This window comes from Ascaphus truei, chromosome 16 (genome assembly GCF_040206685.1).
Source record: "Ascaphus truei isolate aAscTru1 chromosome 16, aAscTru1.hap1, whole genome shotgun sequence".
Lineage (NCBI taxonomy): Eukaryota > Metazoa > Chordata > Amphibia > Anura > Ascaphidae > Ascaphus > Ascaphus truei.
In genome coordinates this window covers 51,543,628-51,569,763 of record NC_134498.1, presented here as the reverse complement: position 1 = coordinate 51,569,763, position 26,136 = coordinate 51,543,628, and the positions used below count along the sequence as shown (strand labels likewise).

The window sequence follows — 26,136 nt, the reverse complement described above, 5'->3', positions numbered from 1 at the left end:
TTCCTCCAAACATCATGGGCCCCGACATTCCCCGCGTTCCCCCAAACATCATGGGCCCCGACATTCCCCCAAACATCATGGTCCCCGGCATTCCCCGCGTTCCCCCAAACATCATGGGCCCCGACATTCCCCGCGTTCCCCCAAACATCATGGGCCCCGACATTCCCCGCGTTCCCCCAAACATCATGGGCCCCGACATTCTCCCGCGTTCCCCCAAACATCATGGGCCCCGGCATTCCCCGCGTTCCCCCAAACATCATGGGCCCCGACAATCCCCGCGTTCCTCCAAACATCATGGGCCCCGACATTCCCCGCGTTCCCCCAAACATCATGGGCCCCGACATTCCCCGCGTTCCCCCAAACATCATGGGCCCCGGCATTCTCCCGCGTTCCCCCAAACATCATGGGCCCCGACATTCCCCGCGTTCCCCCAAACATCATGGGCCCCGACATTCCCCGCGTTCCCCCAAACATCATGGGCCCCGACATTCCCCGCGTTCCCCCAAACATCATGGGCCCCGACATTCCCCGCGTTCCCCCAAACATCATGGGCCCCGACATTCCCCGCGTTCCCCCAAACATCATGGGCCCCGACATTCCCCGCGTTCCCCCAAACATCATGGGCCCCGGCATTCTCCCGCGTTCCCCCAAACATCATGAGCCCCAACATTCTCCCGCGTTCCCCCAAACATCATGGGCCCCGGCATTCCCCACGTTCCCCCAAACATCATGGGCCCCGACATTCCCCGCGTTCCCCCAAACATCATGGGCCCCGACATTCCCCGCGTTCCCCCAAACATCATGGGCCCCGACATTCCCCGAGTTCCCCCAAACATCATGGGCCCTGTCATTCTCCCGTGTTCCCCCAAACATCATGGGCCCCGACACTCCCCGCGTTCCCCCAAACATCATGGGCCCCGACATTCCCCGCGTTCCCCCAAACATCATGGGCCCCGACATTCCCCCAAACATCATGGTCCCCGACATTCTCCCGCGTTCCCCCAAACATCATGGGCCCCGACATTCCCCGCGTTCCCCCAAACATCATGGGCCCCGACATTCCCCCAAACATCATGGTCCCCGGCATTCCCCGCGTTCCCCCAAACATCATGGGCCCCGACATTCCCCGCGTTCCCCCAAACATCATGGGCCCCGACATTCCCCGCGTTCCCCCAAACATCATGGGCCCCGACATTCTCCCGCGTTCCCCCAAACATCATGGGCCCCGGCATTCCCCGCGTTCCCCCAAACATCATGGGCCCCGACAATCCCCGCGTTCCTCCAAACATCATGGGCCCCGACATTCCCCGCGTTCCCCCAAACATCATGGGCCCCGACATTCCCCGCGTTCCCCCAAACATCATGGGCCCCGGCATTCTCCCGCGTTCCCCCAAACATCATGGGCCCCGACATTCCCCGCGTTCCCCCAAACATCATGAGCCCCGACATTCCCCGCGTTCCCCCAAACATCATGGGCCCCGGCATTCTCCCGCGTTCCCCCAAACATCATGGGCCCCGACATTCCCCGCGTTCCCCCAAACATCATGGGCCCCGACATTCCCCGCGTTCCCCCAAACATCATGGGCCCCGACATTCCCCGCGTTCCCCCAAACATCATGGGCCCCGACATTCCCCGCGTTCCCCCAAACATCATGGGCCCCGACATTCCCCGCGTTCCCCCAAACATCATGGGCCCCGGCATTCTCCCGCGTTCCCCCAAACATCATGGGCCCCGACATTCCCCGCGTTCCCCCAAACATCATGGGCCCCGACATTCCCCGCGTTCCCCCAAACATCATGAGCCCCAACATTCTCCCGCGTTCCCCCAAACATCATGGGCCCCGGCATTCCCCACGTTCCCCCAAACATCATGGGCCCCGGCATTCCCCACGTTCCCCCAAACATCATGGGCCCCGACATTACCCGCGTTCCCCCAAACATCATGGGCCCCGACATTCCCCGCGTTCCCCCAAACATCATGGGCCCCGACATTCCCCGCGTTCCCCCAAACATCATGGGCCCCGACATTCCCCGCGTTCCCCCAAACATCATGTGCCCGACATTCCCCGCGTTCCCCCAAACATCATGGGCCCCGGCATTCTCCCGCGTTCCCCCAAACATCATGTGCCCGACATTCCCCGCGTTCCCCCAAACATCATGGGCCCCGGCATTCTCCAGCGTTCCCCCAAACATCATGTGCCCGACATTCCCCGCGTTCCCCCATACATCATGGGCCCCGACATTCCCCGCGTTCCCCCAAACATCATGGGCCCCGGCATTCTCCCGCGTTCCCCCAAACATCATCGGCCCCGACATTCCCCGCGTTCCCCCAAACATCATGGGCCCCGGCATTCCCCGCGTTCCCCCAAACATCATGGGCCCCGACATTCTCCCGCGTTCCCCCAAACATCATCGGCCCCGACATTCCCCGCGTTCCCCCAAACATCATGTGCCCGACATTCCCCGCGTTCCCCCAAACATCATGGGCCCCGGCATTCCCCACGTTCCCCCAAACATCATGGGCCCCGGCATTCTCCCGCGTTCCCCCAAACATCATGGGCCCCGGCATTCTCCAGCGTTCCCCCAAACATCATGGGCCCCGACATTCCCCGCGTTCCCCCAAACATCATGGGCCCCGACATTCCCCGCGTTCCCCCAAACATCATGGGCCCCGACATTCCCCGCGTTCCCCCAAACATCATGGGCCCCGACATTCCCCGCGTTCCCCCAAACATCATGAGCCCCGACATTCCCCGCGTTCCCCCAAACATCATGGGCCCCGACATTCCCCGCGTTCCCCCAAACATCATGGGCCCCGGCATTCCCCGCGTTCCCCCAAACATCATGAGCCCCAACATTCTCCCGCGTTCCCCCAAACATCATGAGCCCCAACATTCTCCCGCGTTCCCCCAAACATCATGGGCCCCGGCATTCCCCGCGTTCCCCCAAACATCATGGGCCCCGACATTCCCCGCGTTCCCCCAAACATCATGGGCCCCGACATTCCCCGCGTTCCCCCAAACATCATGGGCCCCGACATTCCCCGCGTTCCCCCAAACATCATGGGCCCCGACATTCCCCGCGTTCCCCAAACATCATGGGCCCCGACATTCCCCGCGTTCCCCCAAACATCATGGGCCCCGACATTCCCCGCGTTCCCCCAAACATCATGGGCCCCGACATTCCCCGCGTTCCCCCAAACATCATGGGCCCCGGCATTCTCCCGCGTTCCCCCAAACATCATGGGCCCCGACATTCCCCCAAACATCATGGTCCCCGGCATTCCCCGCGTTCCCCCAAACATCATGGGCCCCGACATTCCCCGCGTTCCCCCAAACATCATGGGCCCCGGCATTCCCCGCGTTCCCCCAAACATCATGGTCCCCGACAATCTCCGCGTTCCTCCAAACATCATGGGCCCCGACATTCCCCGCGTTCCCCAAACATCATGGGCCCCGACATTCCCCCAAACATCATGGTCCCCGGCATTCCCCGCGTTCCCCCAAACATCATGGGCCCCGACATTCCCCGCGTTCCCCCAAACATCATGGGCCCCGACATTCCCCGCGTTCCCCCAAACATCATGGGCCCCGACATTCTCCCGCGTTCCCCCAAACATCATGGGCCCCGGCATTCCCCGCGTTCCCCCAAACATCATGGGCCCCGACAATCCCCGCGTTCCTCCAAACATCATGGGCCCCGACATTCCCCGCGTTCCCCCAAACATCATGGGCCCCGACATTCCCCGCGTTCCCCCAAACATCATGGGCCCCGGCATTCTCCCGCGTTCCCCCAAACATCATGGGCCCCGACATTCCCCGCGTTCCCCCAAACATCATGGGCCCCGACATTCCCCGCGTTCCCCCAAACATCATGGGCCCCGACATTCCCCGCGTTCCCCCAAACATCATGGGCCCCGACATTCCCCGCGTTCCCCCAAACATCATGGGCCCCGACATTCCCCGCGTTCCCCCAAACATCATGGGCCCCGACATTCCCCGCGTTCCCCCAAACATCATGGGCCCCGGCATTCTCCCGCGTTCCCCAAACATCATGAGCCCCAACATTCTCCCGCGTTCCCCCAAACATCATGGGCCCCGGCATTCCCCACGTTCCCCCAAACATCATGGGCCCCGACATTCCCCGCGTTCCCCCAAACATCATGGGCCCCGACATTCCCCGCGTTCCCCCAAACATCATGGGCCCCGACATTCCCCGAGTTCCCCCAAACATCATGGGCCCTGTCATTCTCCCGTGTTCCCCCAAACATCATGGGCCCCGACACTCCCCGCGTTCCCCCAAACATCATGGGCCCCGACATTCCCCGCGTTCCCCCAAACATCATGGGCCCCGACATTCCCCCAAACATCATGGTCCCCGACATTCTCCCGCGTTCCCCCAAACATCATGGGCCCCGACATTCCCCGCGTTCCCCCAAACATCATGGGCCCCGACATTCCCCCAAACATCATGGTCCCCGGCATTCCCCGCGTTCCCCCAAACATCATGGGCCCCGACATTCCCCGCGTTCCCCCAAACATCATGGGCCCCGACATTCCCCGCGTTCCCCCAAACATCATGGGCCCCGACATTCTCCCGCGTTCCCCAAACATCATGGGCCCCGGCATTCCCGCGTTCCCCCAAACATCATGGGCCCCGACAATCCCCGCGTTCCTCCAAACATCATGGGCCCCGACATTCCCCGCGTTCCCCCAAACATCATGGGCCCCGACATTCCCCGCGTTCCCCCAAACATCATGGGCCCCGGCATTCTCCCGCGTTCCCCCAAACATCATGGGCCCCGACATTCCCCGCGTTCCCCCAAACATCATGAGCCCCGACATTCCCCGCGTTCCCCCAAACATCATGGGCCCCGGCATTCTCCCGCGTTCCCCCAAACATCATGGGCCCCGACATTCCCCGCGTTCCCCCAAACATCATGGGCCCCGACATTCCCCGCGTTCCCCCAAACATCATGGGCCCCGACATTCCCCGCGTTCCCCCAAACATCATGGGCCCCGACATTCCCCGCGTTCCCCCAAACATCATGGGCCCCGACATTCCCCGCGTTCCCCCAAACATCATGGGCCCCGGCATTCTCCCGCGTTCCCCCAAACATCATGGGCCCCGACATTCCCCGCGTTCCCCCAAACATCATGGGCCCCGGCATTCCCCGCGTTCCCCCAAACATCATGGGCCCCGACATTCCCCGCGTTCCCCCAAACATCATGGGCCCCGGCATTCTCCCGCGTTCCCCCAAACATCATGAGCCCCAACATTCTCCCGCGTTCCCCCAAACATCATGGGCCCCGACATTCCCCGCGTTCCCCCAAACATCATGGGCCCTGGCATTCTCCCGCGTTCCCCCAAACATCATGGGCCCCGACATTCCCCGCGTTCCCCCAAACATCATGGGCCCCGACATTCCCCGCGTTCCCCCAAACATCATGGGCCCTGGCATTCTCCCGCGTTCCCCCAAACATCATGGGCCCCGACACTCCCCGCGTTCCCCCAAACATCATGGGCCCCGACATTCTCCCGCGTTCCCCCAAACATCATGGGCCCCGACATTCCCCGCGTTCCCCCAAACATCATGGGCCCCGACATTCCCCGCGTTCCCCCAAACATCATGGGCCCCGACATTCTCCCGCGTTCCCCCAAACATCATGGGCCCCGGCATTCCCCCAAACATCATGGTCCCCGACATTCCCCGCGTTCCCCCAAACATCATGGGCCCCAGCATTCTCCCGCGTTCCCCCAAACATCATGGGCCCCGACATTCCCCCAAACATCATGGTCCCCGGCATTCCCCGCGTTCCCCCAAACATCATGGGCCCCGACATTCCCCGCGTTCCCCCAAACATCATGGGCCCCGGCATTCCCCGCGTTCCCCCAAACATCATGGGCCCCGGCATTCTCCCGCGTTCCCCCAAACATCATGGGCCCCGACATTCCCCCAAACATCATGGTCCCCGGCATTCCCCGCGTTCCCCCAAACATCATGGGCCCCGACATTCCCCGCGTTCCCCCAAACATCATGGGCCCCGACATTCCCCGCGTTCCCCCAAACATTATGGGCCCCGACATTCTCCCGCATTCCCCCAAACATCATGGGCCCCGGCATTCTCCCGCGTTCCCCCAAACATCATGAGCCCCAACATTCTCCCGCGTTCCCCCAAACATCATGGGCCCCGGCATTCCCCACGTTCCCCCAAACATCATGGGCCCCGACATTCCCCGCGTTCCCCCAAACATCATGGGCCCCGACATTCCCCGCGTTCCCCCAAACATCATGGGCCCCGACATTCCCCGCGTTCCCCCAAACATCATGGGCCCTGGCATTCTCCCGCGTTCCCCCAAACATCATGGGCCCCGACACTCCCCGCGTTCCCCCAAACATCATGGGCCCCGACATTCCCCGCGTTCCCCCAAACATCATGGGCCCCGACATTCCCCCAAACATCATGGTCCCCGACATTCTCCCGCGTTCCCCCAAACATCATGGGCCCCGACATTCCCCGCGTTCCCCCAAACATCATGGGCCCCGACATTCCCCCAAACATCATGGTCCCCGGCATTCCCCGCGTTCCCCCAAACATCATGGGCCCCGACATTCCCCGCGTTCCCCCAAACATCATGGGCCCCGACATTCCCCGCGTTCCCCCAAACATCATGGGCCCCGACATTCTCCCGCGTTCCCCCAAACATCATGGGCCCCGGCATTCCCCGCGTTCCCCCAAACATCATGGGCCCCGACAATCCCCGCGTTCCTCCAAACATCATGGGCCCCGACATTCCCCGCGTTCCCCCAAACATCATGGGCCCCGACATTCCCCGCGTTCCCCCAAACATCATGGGCCCCGGCATTCTCCCGCGTTCCCCCAAACATCATGGGCCCCGACATTCCCCGCGTTCCCCCAAACATCATGAGCCCCGACATTCCCCGCGTTCCCCCAAACATCATGGGCCCCGGCATTCTCCCGCGTTCCCCCAAACATCATGGGCCCCGACATTCCCCGCGTTCCCCCAAACATCATGGGCCCCGACATTCCCCGCGTTCCCCCAAACATCATGGGCCCCGACATTCCCCGCGTTCCCCCAAACATCATGGGCCCCGACATTCCCCGCGTTCCCCCAAACATCATGGGCCCCGACATTCCCCGCGTTCCCCCAAACATCATGGGCCCCGGCATTCTCCCGCGTTCCCCCAAACATCATGGGCCCCGACATTCCCCGCGTTCCCCCAAACATCATGGGCCCCGGCATTCCCCGCGTTCCCCCAAACATCATGGGCCCCGACATTCCCCGCGTTCCCCCAAACATCATGGGCCCCGGCATTCTCCCGCGTTCCCCCAAACATCATGAGCCCCAACATTCTCCCGCGTTCCCCCAAACATCATGGGCCCCGACATTCCCCGCGTTCCCCCAAACATCATGGGCCCCGACATTCCCCGCGTTCCCCCAAACATCATGGGCCCTGGCATTCTCCCGCGTTCCCCCAAACATCATGGGCCCCGACATTCCCCGCGTTCCCCCAAACATCATGGGCCCCGACATTCCCCGCGTTCCCCCAAACATCATGGGCCCTGGCATTCTCCCGCGTTCCCCCAAACATCATGGGCCCCGACACTCCCCGCGTTCCCCCAAACATCATGGGCCCCGACATTCTCCCGCGTTCCCCCAAACATCATGGGCCCCGACATTCCCCGCGTTCCCCCAAACATCATGGGCCCCGACATTCCCCGCGTTCCCCCAAACATCATGGGCCCCGACATTCTCCCGCGTTCCCCCAAACATCATGGGCCCCGGCATTCCCCCAAACATCATGGTCCCCGACATTCCCCGCGTTCCCCCAAACATCATGGGCCCCAGCATTCTCCCGCGTTCCCCCAAACATCATGGGCCCCGACATTCCCCCAAACATCATGGTCCCCGGCATTCCCCGCGTTCCCCCAAACATCATGGGCCCCGACATTCCCCGCGTTCCCCCAAACATCATGGGCCCCGGCATTCCCCGCGTTCCCCCAAACATCATGGGCCCCGGCATTCCCCCAAACATCATGGTCCCCGGCATTCCCCGCGTTCCCCCAAACATCATGGGCCCCGACATTCCCCGCGTTCCCCCAAACATCATGGGCCCCGACATTCCCCGCGTTCCCCCAAACATTATGGGCCCCGACATTCTCCCGCATTCCCCCAAACATCATGGGCCCCGGCATTCCCCGCGTTCCCCCAAACATCATGGGCCCCGACAATCCCCGCGTTCCTCCAAACATCATGGGCCCCGACATTCCCCGCGTTCCCCCAAACATCATGGGCCCCGACATTCCCCGCGTTCCCCCAAACATCATGGGCCCCGGCATTCTCCCGCGTTCCCCCAAACATCATGGGCCCCGACATTCCCCGCGTTCCCCCAAACATCATGGGCCCCGGCATTCTGCACACGAGACCCCCCCCTCAGTAACATGCATCATCTCTAAAGTATATCTTTAACCTTGTCACTGCTGGGTGTGGGGCGCGGACCCCTGGCAGGAAAATGCTTAAGAAAACCCATGGACTTTAGCCCGAATCTCCCCAAACTCGGTCCCTAGCGTTCTGCGGCTCACGCAACCTCCGGAGACAAAGCTCATTGTACGGAGACTAATACCACATTTATATTCTAAAAACAGAACAGTGCCAAATAAAGCCACGTTTTACTTAGAGAGAAAGTAACCATCGCTTCACCCCCTGCGTGCGCGGGAAACAGGCGCGCATTGCGTCTCTCCCGCGCCACTTCGGTCTCACCGCTGGATTTCTGTCTCACTGACGCTTCCTGTTTTAGGGATCTGCAAAATAACCGGATCGGAACCCTCCCCGACGGCGCCTTCCTCCTGCACCGGACCCTGGAGAAGCTGTGAGTGACCCGAGGACACCTGTCTGTGTATTATGGTGCCAGGTGTTTTAATAATGGGGACCCGGGTCCTTTAAACCAGACAGAGGGTCCGTAACCTTTGAACTGTCACTAAGACGATGCTCTGTGACCTCAGGTCACGCTCTCCTGGATGTCCCTTTCATTTCGACATTGGTTTTTTTACAGCCTTCTACAAAACAACGCGCTCCGATCCCTCTCTTGCCTCTCGTTCTCCGGGCTCGCCGCGCTGAAGATGCTGTGAGTCAGAGTCGTTGTGCGAAGCGGGAGTCCCTGTGGCTTCTGCTGCTTGTGTGTCGGCACAACCCTCGCTCGGGTGCTGTGTGAGATACCAAGTCAGGAAGAAACAAGAGACGGCCCCTGTGCTGCTTCAACAGAAGCAAGGATGGGAAGAACGTCAAAATCTGCTGGTGCCCGGGACCCGGTCATTGATGTATCGCAAATCCTACTGCAGGGGCGGCCAGCTCCAGTCCTCAGGGGCCACAAACAGGTCAGGTTTTCAGGATATCCCTGCGTCAGCACTGGTAGTTCAATCAGTGGCTCAGTCAATGACTGAAACACAGATTGAGCCCCCTGTGCTGAAGCAGGGATATCCCTAATTCCTGTCCTGTTGGTGGCCCCTGAGGACTGGAGTTGCCCCCCCCCCCTGCACTAGGTGGGATCCCCATCATTGTTGGATTGATTTAGTAAGAAAAAGAAGTGATAATAAAAAGTGGTGAAAGATAGAAACGAAAAAGTATTGTTACCTTTTATGTGCCGACAAAACTGTCTGCCCCAATCCCCCTCTCCCCCAATCCCCCTCTCCCCCGATCCCCCTCTCCCCCAATCCTCCTCTCCCCCAATCCCCACTCCCCCGATCCTCCTCTCCCCCAATCCCCCTCTCCCCCAATCCTCCTCTCCCCCGATCCCCCTCTCCCCCGATCCCCCCTCTCCCCCGATCCTCCTCTCCCCCGATCCCCCTCTCCCCCAATCCTCCTCCCCCCTCTCCCCCGATACCCCCTCCCCCAATCCTCCTCTCCCCCTCTCCCCCGATCCCCCTCTCCCCCAATGCCCCCTCCCCCGATCCTCCTCTCCCCCGATACCCTCTCCCCCGATCCCCCTCTCCCCCGATCCTCCTCTCCCCCGATCCTCCTCTCCCCCGATCCTCCTCTCCCCTGATACCCTCTCCCCCGATACCCTCTCCCCCGATCCCCCTCTCCCCCGATACCCTCTCCCCCGATACCCCTCTCCCCGATACCCCTCTCCCCCGATACCCCTCTCCCCCGATACCCCTCTCCCCCGATACCCCTCTCCCCCGATACCCCTCTCCCCCGATACCCCTCTCCCCCTATCCACCTCTCCTCCGATCCCCCTCTCCCCCGATACCCCTCCCCCCGATCCTCCTCTCCCCCGATCCCCCTCTCCCCCGATCCCCCTCTCCCCCGATACCCCTCTCCCCCGATACCCCTCTCCCCCGATACCCCTCTCCCCCGATACCCCTCTCCCCCGATACCCATCCCCCTCTCCCCCGATACCCCTCTCCCCCGATACCCCTCTCCCCCGATACCCCTCTCCCCCGATACCCCTCTCCCCCGATACCCATCCCCCTCTCCCCCGATACCCCTCTCCCCCGATACCCCTCTCCCCCGATACCCCTCTCCCCCGATACCCCTCTCCCCCTCTTCCCCTGCACTTCACTCCTCACAGCCCTGACTCTCCTTACTTCTCACGGCAGGTTTCTCAGTCACAATCGGATCACCACCCTGAAGGCCGGAGTTTTTAAAGACCTGCTCTCCCTGGAATGGCTGTAAGTCGGCACTTCACGTGGGCTGATCCAGCTGCTTTAGCCACTAGGGATTACTGCCATGTTCCAATGGCCTTTCAGGGTGATAAAGCAATATATACGCCCTGGGCGGCTCATTGCTCCAGTATCAGAATTACAGGTGTTATTTCCTGGCCAATCACAGAGATATATATCAATGTGACGGGATTCCTGAGCATGGTATCCCTGTACACATCAGCTCAGGAGTTGTGTTTCCATTACGCACATTCACTTTGAAATGGCCTCTGGCCACTTATTGGGATAATGACTCAATACCAGACATTGAGACCATCGGGGTCCTGGCCTATCGGGGTCCGGTCCGATATCGGGGGCCTGTCCTATCGGGGTCCTGTCCTATCGGGGTCCTGTCCGCTATCGGGGTCCTGTCCTATCGGGGTCCTGTCCTATCGGGGTCCTGTCCTATCGGGGGCCTGTCCTATCGGGGGCCTGTCCTATCGGGGTCCTGTCCGATATTGGGGTCCTTGTCCCATCGGGGTCCTGTCCGCTATCGGGGTCCTGTCCGCTATAGGGGGCCTGTCCTATCGGGGGCCTGTCCTATCGGGGTCCGGTCCGATATTGGGGTCCTTGTCCCATCGGGGGCCTGTCCTGTCGGGGTCCTGTCCTATCAGGGTCCTGTCCTGTCGGGGGCCTGTCCGATATCGGGGGCCTGTCCTATCGGGGGCCTGTCCGATATCGGGGGCCTGTCCTATCGGGGGCCTGTCCTATCGGGGGCCTGTCCTATCGGGGTCCTGTCCTATCGGGGTCCTGTCCTATCGGGGGCCTGTCCTATCGGGGGCCTGTCCTATCGGGGTCCGGTCCGATATTGGGGTCCTTGTCCTATCGGGGGCCTGTCCTATCGGGGTCCTGTCCTATCGGGGTCCGGTCCGATATCGGGGTCCTGTCCGATATCGGGGTCCTGTCCTATCGGGGGCCTGTCCTGTCGGGGGCCTGTCCTGTCGGGGGCCTGTCCTATCGGGGTCCTGTCCTATCGGGGGCCTGTCCTGTCGGGGGCCTGTCCTATCGGGGTCCTGTCCTATCGGGGTCCTGTCCTATCGGGGGCCTGTCCTATCGGGGTCCTGTCCTATCGGGGGCCTGTCCTATCGGGGTCCTGTCCTATCGGGGGCCTGTCCTATCGGGGGCCTGTCCTATCGGGGTCCTGTCCTATCGGGGTCCTGTCCTATCGGGGGCCTGTCCTATCGGGGGCCTGTCCTATCGGGGTCCTGTCCTATCGGGGGCCTGTCCTATCGGGGTCCGGTCCGATATTGGGGTCCTTGTCCTATCGGGGTCCTGTCCTATCGGGGGCCTGTCCTGTCGGGGTCCTGTCCTATCGGGGGCCTGTCCTATCGGGGTCCTGTCCTATCGGGGTCCGGTCCGATATCGGGGTCCGGTCCGATATCGGGGTCCTGTCCGATATCGGGGTCCTGTCCTGTCGGGGGCCTGTCCTGTCGGGGGCCTGTCCTATCGGGGGCCTGTCCTATCGGGGGCCTGTCCTATCGGGGGCCTGTCCGCTATCGGGGTCCTGTCCTATCGGGGGCCTGTCCTATCGGGGCCTGTCCGCTATCAGGGTCCTGTCCTATCGGGGTCCTGTCCTGTCGGGGCCCTGTCCTGTCGGGCCCTGTCCTGTCGGGGCCTGTCCTATCGGGGTCCTGTCCTATCGGGGCCCTGTCCTATCGGGGGCCTGTCCTATCGGGGCCTGTCCGCTATCGGGGTCCTGTCCTATCGGGGTCCTGTCCTGTCGGGGCCCTGTCCTGTCGGGCCCTGTCCTGTCGGGGCCTGTCCTATCGGGGTCCTGTCCTATCGGGGCCCTGTCCTATCGGGGGCCTGTCCGCTATCGGGGTCCTGTCCGCTATCGGGGTCCTGTCCTGTCGGGGTCCTGTCCTGTCGGGGTCCTGTCCTGTCGGGGTCCTGTCCTATCGGGGACTTGTCCTATCGGGGGCCTGTCCTGTCGGGGTCCTGTCCTATCGGGGGCCTGTCCTGTCGGGGTCCTGTCCTATCGGGGGCCTGTCCTATCGGGGCCTGTCCGCTATCGGGGTCCTGTCCGCTATCGGGGTCCTGTCCGCTATCGGGGTCCTGTCCTGTCGGGGTCCTGTCCTATCGGGGACTTGTCCTATCGGGGGCCTGTCCTGTCGGGGTCCTGTCCTGTCGGGGTCCTGTCCTATCGGGGTCCTGTCCTATCAGGGTCCTGTCCTATCGGGGGCCTGTCCTATCGGGGGCCTGTCCTATCAGGGTCCTGTCCTGTCGGGGGCCTGTCCTGTCGGGGGCCTGTCCTATCGGGGTCCGGTCCGATATCGGGGGCCTGTCCTATCGGGGGCCTGTCCTATCGGGGGCCTGTCCTGTCGGGGGCCTGTCCTATCCGGGGGCCTGTCCTGTCGGGGGCCTGTCCTGTCGGGGTTGTTGGTATTTCAGCCGTTTCTGTTTAGTTTTCTCTGTATATTGGATCCCGGGTTTGTCTTCTCGTTGTTCTGTATTTAATTCTGTTTTGCTCTTTCTTCCTCTGGCGTGTTTCCGTCTCTTTGCCGTGTAGCCGTGTTTCCGTCTCCCTGCCGTGTAGCCGTGTTTCTGTGTCTCTGGCGTGTAGCCGTGTTTCCGTGTCTCTGGCGTGTAGCCATGTTTCCGTGTCTCTGGCGTGTAGCCGTGTTTCCGTGTCTCTGGCGTGTAGCCGTGTTTCCGTGTCTCTGGCGTGTAGCCGTGTTTCCGTGTCTCTGGCGTGTAGCTGTGTTTCCGTCTCTCTGCCGTGTAGCCGTGTTTCCGTGTCTCTGGCGTGTAGCCGTGTTTCCGTGTCTCTGGCGTGTAGCCGTGTTTCCGTGTCTCTGGCGTGTAGCTGTGTTTCCGTCTCTCTGCCGTGTAGCCGTGTTTCCGTGTCTCTGGCGTGTAGCCGTGTTTCCGTGTCTCTGGCGTGTAGCCGTGTTTCCGTGTCTCTGGCGTGTAGCCGTGTTTCCGTGTCTCTGGCGTGTAGCCGTGTTTCCGTGTCTCTGGCGTGTAGCCGTGTTTCCGTCTCTCTGCCGTGTAGCCGTGTTTCCGTCTCTCTGCTGTGTAGCCGTGTTTCCGTGTCTCTGCCGTGTAGCCGTGTTTCCGTGTCTCTGCCGTGTTTCCGTCTCTCTGCCGTGTAGCCGTGTTTCCGTGTCTCTGGCGTGTAGCCGTGTTTCCGTCTCCCTGCCGTGTAGCCGTGTTTCCGTGTCTCTGGCGTGTAGCCGTGTTTCCGTGTCTCTGGCGTGTAGCCGTGTTTCCGTGTCTCTGGCGTGTAGCCGTGTTTCCGTGTCTCTGGCGTGTAGCCGTGTTTCCGTGTCTCTGGCGTGTTTTATGGTTTCTTTGTTGTTTCCTCAGGATTTTGGATAATAACGACGTTTCGCAGATTGCGCCGGGATCCTTCTCCGGTTTGGAGTCTCTGTATTTCTTGTAAGTGTTCTGCTGAATACCAGTAATTCCCAGTAACGCGTGTGAGGGAGAATGCGCTGAAGCGGGGGACGCTGGGGCGTGTCAGGGAGAATGCGCTGGAGCGGGGGACGCTGGGGCGTGTCAGGGAGAATGCGCTGGAGCGGGGGACACTGGGGCGTGTCAGGGAGAATGCGCTGAAGCGGGGGATGCTGGAGCGTGTCAGGGAGAATGCGCTGGAGCGGGGGACGCTGGGGCGTGTCAGGGAGAATGCGCTGGAGCGGGGGACACTGGGGCGTGCCAGGGAGAATGCGCTGGAGCGGGGGACACTGGGGCGTGTCAGGGAGAATGCGCTGGAGCGGGGGACACTGGGGCGTGTCAGGGAGAATGCGCTGAAGCGGGGGACGCTGGGGCGTGTCAGGGAGAATGCGCTGGAGCGGGGGACGCTGGGGCGTGTCAGGGAGAATGTGCTGAAGCGGGGGACGCTGGGCCTCCTCTCCCCCTATTGCGGGACGTATATATATATATGTATCTGTTCTACTTTAGGTACCTGCTGAACAATTCCATCAGCGAACTCCCACAGAATTGCATCTGCACAGAGATGCCTCGTCTCAACTGGCTGTGAGTAACAATTGTGCTAACATTAGTACTTACAGTATTGTGTTAATATTGTTTGTGTTAACATACAGTAGTAACTTGTGTGCTAGTGCAGCCGTCCTTGGGCTAAAATAAAAAGGGGGTTACGGTGTTAATGTGGATATCTGTGTTCCCGTTATAATCGTGGTCACTCTGCAGCTGTTGCAATCGATCTAAGGGAATTCGCAGCTCTGAGTATTGTGCTTTAGTAAATGGGTCTCATTGAGCCAGTCCTGTTAATGTGATATGAAATAAATGCTACTTTATCTGTGAGACACATGGTGAGTATAGAGAGAGGGACTGGGGAAATACAGTTCTCTACAGGGCTATTTGTTAAACTACAATAGTGCCGATTGGGGCTCTATCCAGGGAACTAACTAGATTTTTTTGGGCCCCTGCAAACTTTTTGAAAAGATCCCTAAACTAAACAGAAAATTAATATCGTTTTTTTCGGGGTCCCCATATCAGTGGCATTTCGAGTACACCCCCCCTCACACTCACCCCCGTCTCATCCTCACACTCACCCCCCTCTCATCCTCACACTCACCCCCTCTCATCCTCACACTCCCCACCCTCTCATCCTCAAACTCCCCCCTCTCATCCTCACACTCACCCCCTCCCTCTCATCCTCACACTCACCCCCCCTCTCATCCTCACACTCACCCCCTCTCATCCTCACACTCACCCCCGTCTCATCCTCACACTCACCCCCCTCTCATCCTCACACTCACCCCCTCTCATCCTCACACTCCCCACCCTCTCATCCTCAAACTCCCCCCTCTCATCCTCACACTCACCCCCTCCCTCTCATCCTCACACTCACCCCCCCCTCTCATCCTCACACTCACCCCCTCTCATCCTCACACTCCACACCCTCTCATCCTCACACTCCCCCCTCTCATCCTCACACTCCCCTCCCTCTCATCCTCACACTCCCCTCCCTCTCATCCTCATACTCACCCCCTCTCATCCTCACACTCACCCCCCTCTCATCCTCACACTCACCCCCTCTCATCCTCACACTCCCCACCCTCTCATCCTCACACTCCCCCCTCTCATCCTCACACTCACCCCCTCCCTCTCATCCTCACACTCACCCCCCCTCTCATCCTCACACTCACCCCCTCTCATCCTCACACTCACCCCCTCTCATCCTCACACTCCCCACCCTCTCATCCTCACACTCCTCCCCTCTCATCCTCACACTCCCCTCCCTCTCATCCTCACACTCCCCTCCCTCTCATCCTCACACTCCCCTCCCTCTCATCCTCACACTCCCCTCCCTCTCATCCTCACACTCCCCTCCCTCTCATCCTCACACTCCCCTCCCTCTCATCCTCACACTCCCCTCCCTCTCATCCTCACACTCACCCCCCTCTCATCCTCACACTCCCCACCCTCTCATCCTCACACTCCCCCCCTCATCCTCACACTCCCCCCCTCTCATCCTCACACTCCCCTCCCTCTCATCCTCACACTCACCCCCTCTCATCCTCACACTCCCCACCCTCTCATCCTCACACTCCCCCCTCTCATCCTCACACTCACCCCCTCCCTCTCATCCTCACACTCACCCCCTCCCTCTCATCCTCACACTCACCCCCTCTCATCCTCACACTCACCCCCTCTCATCCTCACACTCCCCACCCTCTCATCCTCACACTCCCCCCCTCTCATCCTCACACTCCCCTCCCTCTCATCCTCACACTCCCCTCCCTCTCATCCTCACACTCCCCTCCCTCTCATCCTCACACTCACCCCCCTCTCATCCTCACACTCACCCCCCTCTCATCCTCACACTCACCCCCTCTCATCCTCACACTCCCGAGTCCCCACCCTCTCATCCTCACACTCCCCCCCTCCCTCTCATCCTCACACTCACCCCCCCTCTCATCCTCACACTCCCCCCCTCTCATCCTCACACACTCCCCCCCTCTCATCCTCACACTCACCCCCTCCCTCTCATCCTCACACTCACCCCCCCCTCTCATCCTCACACTCACCCCCTCTCATCCTCACACTCCCCTCCCTCTCATCCTCACACTCACCCCCTCCCTCTCATCCTCACACTCCTCCCCTCTCATCCTCACACTCACCCCCGGGGGCTGGGGGTTCTTTGATACATTATACCACGAGCGGCCAATTCCAATCCTGAATCCGCTCTGCTCCTTTTTATAGGGATCTGGAGGGGAACGAGATGCACACGATCCGGGGCCTGGTGTTTCAGGAATGTGTTACTGTCCTGTGAGTATTACAGGCTTCCTCGGAGAGATATTCATACCTGCAGTAACAGAGTATTACAAACAGGAATGTGTTACTGTCCTGTGAGTATTACAGGCTTCCTCGGAGAGATATTCATACCTGCAGTAACAGAGTATTACAAACAGGAATGTGTTACTGTCCTGTGAGTATTACAGGCTTCCTCGGAGAGATATTCATACCTGCAGTAACAGAGTATTACAAACAGGAATGTGTTACTGTCCTGTGAGTATTACGGCTTCCTCGGAGAGATATTCATACCTGCAGTAACAGAGTATTACAAACAGGAATGTGTTACTGTCCTGTGAGTATTACAGGCTTACTCGGAGAGATATTCATACCTGCAGTAACAGAGTATTACAAACAGGAATGTGTTACTGTCCTGTGAGTATTACAGGCTTCCTCGGAGGGATATTCATACCTGCAGTAACAGAGTATTACAAACAGGAATGTGTTACTGTCCTGTGAGTATTACGGGCTTCCTCGGAGAGATATTCATACCTGCAGTAACAGAGTATTACAAACAGGAATGTGTTACTGTCCTGTGAGTATTACGGGCTTCCTCGGAGAGATATTCATACCTGCAGTAACAGAGTATTACAAACAGGAATGTGTTACTGTCCTGTGAGTATTACGGGCTTCCTCGGAGAGATATTCATACCTGCAGTAACAGAGTATTACAAACAGGAATGTGTTACTGTCCTGTGAGTATTACGGGCTTCCTCGGAGAGATATTCATACCTGCAGTAACAGAGTATTACAAACAGGAATGTGTTACTGTCCTGTGAGTATTACGGGCTTCCTCGGAGAGATATTCATACCTGCAGTAACAGAGTATTACAAACAGGAATGTGTTACTGTTCTGTGAGTATTACGGGCTTCCTCGGAGGGATATTCATACCTGCAGTAACAGAGTATTACAAACAGGAATGGGTTACTGTCCTGTGAGTATTACAGGCTTCCTCGGAGAGATATTCATACCTGCAGTAACAGAGTATTACAAACAGGAATGTGTTACTGTCCTGTGAGTATTACGGCTTCCTCGGAGGGATATTCATACCTGCAGTAACAGAGTATTACAAACAGGAATGTGTTACTGTCCTGTGAGTATTACGGGCTTCCTCGGAGAGATATTCATACCTGCAGTAACAGAGTATTACAAACAGGAATGTGTTACTGTCCTGTGAGTATTACAGGCTTCCTCGGAGAGATATTCATACCTGCAGTAACAGAGTATTACAAACAGGAATGTGTTACTGTCCTGTGAGTATTACAGGCTTCCTCGGAGAGATATTCATACCTGCAGTAACAGAGTATTACAAACAGGAATGTGTTACTGTCCTGTGAGTATTACGGCTTCCTCGGAGGGATATTCATACCTGCAGTAACAGAGTATTACAAACAGGAATGTGTTACTGTCCTGTGAGTATTACAGGCTTCCTCGGAGAGATATTCATACCTGCAGTAACAGAGTATTACAAACAGGAATGTGTTACTGTCCTGTGAGTATTACAGGCTTCCTCGGAGAGATATTCATACCTGCAGTAACAGAGTATTACAAACAGGAATGTGTTACTGTCCTGTGAGTATTACGGCTTCCTCGGAGAGATATTCATACCTGCAGTAACAGAGTATTACAAACAGGAATGTGTTACTGTCCTGTGAGTATTACGGGCTTCCTCGGAGAGATATTCATACCTGCAGTAACAGAGTATTACAAACAGGAATGTGTTACTGTTCTGTGAGTATTACAGGCTTCCTCGGAGAGATATTTATACCTGCAGTAACAGAGTATTACAAACAGGAATGTGTTACTGTCCTGTGAGTATTACAGGCTTCCTCGGAGAGATATTCATACCTGCAGTAACAGAGTATTACAAACAGGAATGTGTTACTGTCCTGTGAGTATTACGGCTTCCTCGGAGGGATATTCATACCTGCAGTAACAGAGTATTACAAACAGGAATGTGTTACTGTCCTGTGAGTATTACAGGCTTCCTCGGAGAGATATTCATACCTGCAGTAACAGAGTATTACAAACAGGAATGTGTTACTGTCCTGTGAGTATTACGGGCTTCCTCGGAGGGATATTCATACCTGCAGTAACAGAGTATTACAAACAGGAATGTGTTACTGTCCTGTGAGTATTACGGGCTTCCTCGGAGAGATATTCATACCTGCAGTAACAGAGTATTACAAACAGGAATGTGTTACTGTTCTGTGAGTATTACAGGCTTCCTCGGAGAGATATTCATACCTGCAGTAACAGAGTATTACAAACAGGAATGTGTTACTGTCCTGTGAGTATTACAGGCTTCCTCGGAGAGATATTCATACCTGCAGTAACAGAGTATTACAAACAGGAATGTGTTACTGTCCTGTGAGTATTACAGGCTTCCTCGGAGAGATATTCATACCTGCAGTAACAGAGTATTACAAACAGGAATGTGTTACTGTCCTGTGAGTATTACAGGCTTCCTCGGAGGGATATTCATACCTGCAGTAACAGAGTATTACAAACAGGAATGTGTTACTGTCCTGTGAGTATTACGGGCTTCCTCGGAGAGATATTCATACCTGCAGTAACAGAGTATTACAAACAGGAATGTGTTACTGTTCTGTGAGTATTACAGGCTTCCTCGGAGAGATATTCATACCTGCAGTAACAGAGTATTACAAACAGGAATGTGTTACTGTTCTGTGAGTATTACAGGCTTCCTCGGAGAGATATTCATACCTGCAGTAACAGAGTATTACAAACAGGAATGTGTTACTGTCCTGTGAGTATTACAGGCTTCCTCGGAGAGATATTCATACCTGCAGTAACAGAGTATTACAAACAGGAATGTGTTACTGTCCTGTGAGTATTACAGGCTTCCTCGGAGAGATATTCATACCTGCAGTAACAGAGTATTACAAACAGGAATGTGTTACTGTCCTGTGAGTATTACAGGCTTCCTCGGAGAGATATTCATACCTGCAGTAACAGAGTATTACAAACAGGAATGTGTTACTGTCCTGTGAGTATTACAGGCTTCCTCGGAGAGATATTCATACCTGCAGTAACAGAGTATTACAAACAGGAATGTGTTACTGTCCTGTGAGTATTACGGCTTCCTCGGAGGGATATTCATACCTGCAGTAACAGAGTATTACAAACAGGAATGTGTGACTGTCCTGTGAGTATTACGGCTTCCTCGGAGGGATATTCATACCTGCAGTAACAGAGTATTACAAACAGGAATGTGTTACTGTCCTGTGAGTATTACGGCTTCCTCGGAGGGATATTCATACCTGCAGTAACAGAGTATTACAAACAGGAATGTGTTACTGTCCTGTGAGTATTACGGCTTCCTCGGAGGGATATTCATACCTGCAGTAACAGAGTATTACAAACAGGAATGTGTTACTGTCCTGTGAGTATTACAGGCTTCCTTGGAGAGATATTCATACCTGCAGTAACAGAGTATTACAAACAGGAATGTGTTACTGTCCTGTGAGTATTACAGGCTTCCTCGGAGAGATATTCATACCTGCAGTAACAGAGTATTACAAACAGGAATGTGTTACTGTCCTGTGAGTATTACGGCTTCCTCGGAGGGATATTCATACCTGCAGTAACAGAGTATTACAAACAGGAATGTGTTACTGTCCTGTGAGTATTACGGGCTTCCTCGGAGGGATATTCATACCTGCAGTAACAGAGTATTACAAACAGGAATGGGTTACTGTCCTGTGAGTATTACGGCTTCCTCGGAGGGATATTCATACCTGCAGTAACAGAGTATTACAAACAGGAATGTGTTACTGTCCTGTGAGTATTACGGCTTCCTCGGAGGGATATTCATACCTGCAGTAACAGAGTATTACAAACAGGAATGTGTTACTGTCCTGTGAGTATTACGGCTTCCTCGGAGGGATATTCATACCTGCAGTAACAGAGTATTACAAACAGGAATATTCGGGCGTTGCTCCAGCCAGCTCCCGAGACGCTCCCATCACGTTAGCAAACAATACTGCACCAACACACGCAAAGTGCCACGCTTAGGACTGACACTGCTATTCCAGCGTCAGCGGAACCACCATTAGTGACACTGCGGCCGCTGGTAGAAATAACGCGCCCGCTCACATTGTCGGCTTCTTGTGCCCTTTAGGGCCATGTTACTAAGTGCAGCTATTCCACCCCTTCCATTCACTTAAATGGGGCAGTTAGGTGTGTTTCTGGTGCTGGAAGGTGTCTCATGGCATAGCATTGCTTAGTAAACATGGGCCTTTATGTCTCGGTGCCTGAGACATCAAACAATAGATGGCAAGCTCCCTGGCACAGTACACAACGATGCATAGATTGCAGAACTATGTTACAGAGAATGATTATTACTAGTACTAGTACTCCCAGCCGCCTATGGCTGTTTATCCTTACAGAATATATATAGGGAGCTTAAAGTACCCCAGTAACCCTGCGGTGTGGAAACAGTGTAAGGGTGTAAGGGTGTAAGGGTGTAAGAGTGTAAGAGTGTAAGAGTGTAAGAGTGTAAGAGTGTAAGAGTGTAAGAGTGTAAGAGTGTAAGGGTGTAAGGGTGTAAGGGTGTAAGGGTGTAAGGGTGTAAGGGTGTAAGAGTGTAAGAGTGTAAGAGTGTAAGAGTGTAAGGGTGTAAGAGTGTAAGAGTGTAAGAGTGTAAGGGTGTAAGGGTGTAAGGGTGTAAGGGTGTAAGGGTGTAAGGGTGTAAGAGTGTAAGAGTGTAAGAGTGTAAGAGTGTAAGAGTGTAAGGGTGTAAGAGTGTAAGGGTGTAAGGGTGTAAGGGTGTAAGGGTGTAAGGGTGTAAGAGTGTAAGAGTGTAAGAGTGTAAGAGTGTAAGAGTGTAAGAGTGTAAGGGTGTAAGAGTGTAAGGGTGTAAGGGTGTAAGGGTGTAAGGGTGTAAGAGTGTAAGGGTGTAAGGGTGTAAGGGTGTAAGGGTGTAAGAGTGTAAGAGTGTAAGAGTGTAAGAGTGTAAGAGTGTAAGAGTGTAAGAGTGTAAGGGTGTAAGGGTGTAAGGGTGTAAGGGTGTAAGGGTGTAAGGGTGTAAGAGTGTAAGAGTGTAAGAGTGTAAGAGTGTAAGGGTGTAAGGGTGTAAGGGTGTAAGGGTGTAAGGGTGTAAGGGTGTAACCGTGTGCTATATACAGCATAGAAACACATTCAGAAGCTGAGGCAGAGTTTAGGCTGCGGCCATTGTCCGTGCGCGACAGGCGGAGGCGCGCCTCTCGCCACAGTGATCTGTGCGAGTGACGGGGAGGTGTGGCCGTGACCTCATCCAGGATGGTTCACCCTGATTGGCTCAAACGGCAACATGACACGAGCATCTCGCGGAAAAACTAATTCCTTTGTCTCCTCCAAATCCTACCGCGCTGCTGCGCGCGTCAACTCGCATCGCAAGCAGCATGGCCCGACTGGTTTACTTGCCTGAATTTGTACGTGCCGCGCGCGCCATCACGAGCTCTATGTTCAATGCCTCCGTCCCTCAGCACACGGAGCTATAATGAAATAAATATAATTCAGCATTTACCAAGAAGGAGCAGAATTCCACACATCCTGTGTCACCCTGTCACTCGGTCACCCTGTCACCCTGTCACTCTGTCACCCTGTCACTCTGTCACCCTGTTACCGTGTCACCCTGTCACTCTGTCACTCTGTCACTCTGTCACCCTGTCACCCTGTCACTCTGTCACTCTGTCACCCTGTCACTCTGTCACCCTGTCACTCTGTCACTCTGTCACCCTGTTACCGTGTCACCCTGTCACTCTGTCACTCTGTCACTCTGTCACCCTGTCACTCTGTCACTCTGTCACCCTGTCACCCTGTCACTTTGTCACCCTGTCACCCTGTCACTCTGTCACCCTGTTACCGTGTCACCCTGTCACTCTGTCACTCTGTCACTCTGTCACCCTGTCACTCTGTCACCCTGTCACCCTGTCACTCTGTCACCCTGTCACCCTGTCACCCTGTCACTCTGTCACCCTGTCACCCTGTCACTCTGTCACCCTGTTACCGTGTCACCCTGTCACTCTGTCACTCTGTCACCCTGTCACTCTGTCACCCTGTCACCCTGTCACTCTGTCACCCTGTCACCCTGTCACTCTGTCACCCTGTTACCGTGTCACCCTGTCACTCTGTCACCCTGTCACCCTGTCACTCTGTCACCCTGTCACTCTATCACCCTGTCACCCTGTCACTCTGTCACCCTGTCACCCTGTCACCCTGTCACCCTGTCACTTGTGCAATTATAAAGGAAGGGTGAGCACTAAAATATGCGGAGGCTGTCACAGTATATAGGTACTGTAAGTATACACTTCACACGACCTTTGCATTATACACCACGGTTAACCCCGTAAGCACATTGTGCTGATATTGAAACATTACCCCGTGTATGTGAGAGGCGTGTATGTGAGAGGCGTGTATGTGAGAGGCGTGTATGTGAGAGGCGTGTATGTGAGAGGCGTGTATGTGAGAGGCGTGTATGTGAGAGGCGTGTATGTGAGAGGCATGTATGTGAGTGTCCTGGTTATATCTCCCACTATACTGGGAGAAGGAGCGGTATAAAACACAGGAAACCCATCGGAGGGCCCGGCGTGGGGCAGAGATAAAGGAAGAGGCCTGCAGGGGGAAGAGCCGGGGCCCGCCGGCAATGGCTTTGTCCGGTCATCGGGCCCCCAACGCCACCGGGCCCGGGACACCAGTACCGGCTGTCCCCCCCTCGCGTCGGTCCTACACACAGGGAGGGGCTCCCTCAGTCTGTTAGTGTCGCACACACACACACACACACACGAGAGGGGCTCCCTCAGTCTGTCAGTGTCACACACACACACACACACACGAGAGGGGCTCCCTCAGTCTGTCAGTGTCACACACACACACACACACACGAGAGGGGCTCCCTCAGTCTGTCAGTGTCACACACACACACACACACACACACACACACACACACACACACACACACACACACGAGAATGGCTCCCTCAGTCTGTCAGTGTCACACACACACACACACATAGGAGAGGGGCTCCCTCAGTCTGTCAGTGTCACACACACACACACAGGAGAGGGGCTCCCTCAGTCTCTCAGTGACACACACACACACACACACACAGGAGAGGGGGTTCCCTCAGTCTGTCAGTGTCACACACACACACACACACACACAGGAGAGGGGGTTCCCTCAGTCTGTCAGTGTCACACACACACACACAGGAGAGGGGTTCCCTCAGTCTCTCAGTGACACACACACACACACACACACACAGGAGAGGGGGTTCCCTCAGTCTGTCAGTGTCACACACACACACACACAGGAGAGGGGGTTCCCTCAGTCTCTCAGTGACACACACACACACACATACACACACACACACAGGAGAGGGGCTCCCTCAGTCTGTCAGTGACATACACACACACGGAGAGGGGCCTCTGTTTGCCCCTGTAAAGTGCCCCTCTCCCCAGTACTAATCCTCTTACAAACAGAGAGTAACTCTCAGAGATGCATTGTCTGTGTATTCGCACACCAGGCCTGCCACGCACACCAGGCCTGCCTTACATCTCCGTAAACCTGCCAGAGCCGGGCCTGTGCTGCGCTCTCTGCGCTTAAACGCGGGCGTTTGTTTGGATTCTCTCGGCTTCTGCACTGTTTTGCATGACAGGGACATAATTAGATCTGGAAAATCACATCCCTGAAGAAAACCAAACTCTTTGGCTTTGATTTGGACAGATATTAAGGGGGCCGTTCATTAAACTCTCAGGTGCATAATGGGGGGGGGGGGGACTTGTGCCAAACCCTCTCTTGGATAGGCCTGGGGCTCCTTTCTTTCTGAGTTTTGCATAAATAATCCGTGTGGTCACATTAGCAGTTTCCCTCAGTAATGTGGTGACAGGGAGTACGGTTATTCCAGCGGGTGCTAATATCATGTCACATACATACCGGGCGCGAGTATGTGAGACACCTGCTAGTGTTTCCAGCATCGCCCCCATTACGCCCGGTGCAATCCAAGCCTTTATATGTATGCATATAAAAGCCCCACAATGCCTTCTGCCCTCTCTAATATAGATTTTACAATTCCAGATCTGTTTTCGAGCTTTTTTTATGCCTAGAGCAGAATATAAGCGCAGCCGCTGAATTTATCATATCTACGTGAGGAGAACCCCGAGTTTGCACAGCTCAGCTGCCTTATAAAGACTTTATTACAAACTTTACAAGATCAAAGAACAATATTTCTGCAAAAACTCCTTGCAGATTTACCCAAATATCTGAGAAACATAGAAAATAAAGGCAGGCTGTTAGATCACTGTTTAATAGATCTAGTAATTGGGGCAGTTTCTGTAAAAAAAGGGCGTTATTTGTGTGTGATGGGTTTGTAATGCTTTTCTTATTTGTGTTTCCTATATAATGTAATATCCCGCTCTGTGGCTCCTTTATTTGGGATAATGACTGATATTATGTCCCATTATCCCCGTGTTTTCTTCGCACTGCGTCAGACTGCTCCACAACTCGCCGCGGAAGGAGACTCATTATAAGCAGAGTTACAAAGTTCAGCAGAGTTTGGTGTGTCTGCGATCAGAGAAGCACACGGGGATGTGTACGGGCGCCCCCTGTGCCCGCGGCTTCTCTCACCCCTCCCAGCAGAGTTTGGTGTGTGTGTGATCAGAGAAGCACACAGGATGTGTACGGACCGCCCCCTGCGCCCGGGGGGCCGCCCCCTGCGCCCGGGGGGCCACACCCTGTGCCGCGGCTTCTCTCTCCCCTCCCAGCAGAGGAAACCGCAGAGACCTATTACTTTCTATGGCTGCCCATTTCTGATCCTCGAGCCCGCTGAGGCGCTAATTACCCCGCTTCCTTTACCATAACCGTATAGCAGGACTGTGTATCACCAGCTGCGGACGCATCACAGAATCCCCGCCTGCGCCTGTTCCCTTATCGTGTTTCATCCCATCACATCCTGTAAATATTGCGCTCGTTTTCCTGTCTCTCAGTCGCTATCGGACTGTGCAGCAGCATTGTGTCCGGGATTCGTGACACTCCTCAGCGGGGTAACGCAGCGCACTCCCGCAGTAAATGCGGGTTACAGCCGGAGCGGTGTACAAAGTGCAGCGTGTGAGATGCGCAGAAAGATTTGGTTCATACACGAATTAATT

At 56.4% G+C, this 26,136-nt stretch overlaps 1 protein-coding gene across 2 annotated transcripts in view; it reads left to right on the top strand.

Moving 5' to 3' along the window:
* The window catches only part of LOC142467638 (relaxin receptor 1-like), a 131,342-nt gene that overhangs the window by 83,758 nt on the left and 21,448 nt on the right, over window positions 1–26,136 (top strand). For both annotated transcript variants that reach the window (XM_075573575.1, XM_075573576.1), the window contains exons 5-10: window positions 8,822–8,893; window positions 9,077–9,148; window positions 10,623–10,694; window positions 14,034–14,105; window positions 14,628–14,702; window positions 16,896–16,961. In XM_075573575.1, the coding sequence (XP_075429690.1) occupies window positions 8,822–8,893; window positions 9,077–9,148; window positions 10,623–10,694; window positions 14,034–14,105; window positions 14,628–14,702; window positions 16,896–16,961 (429 nt within the window). The remainder of the gene's footprint in view (window positions 1–8,821; window positions 8,894–9,076; window positions 9,149–10,622; window positions 10,695–14,033; window positions 14,106–14,627; window positions 14,703–16,895; window positions 16,962–26,136) is intronic.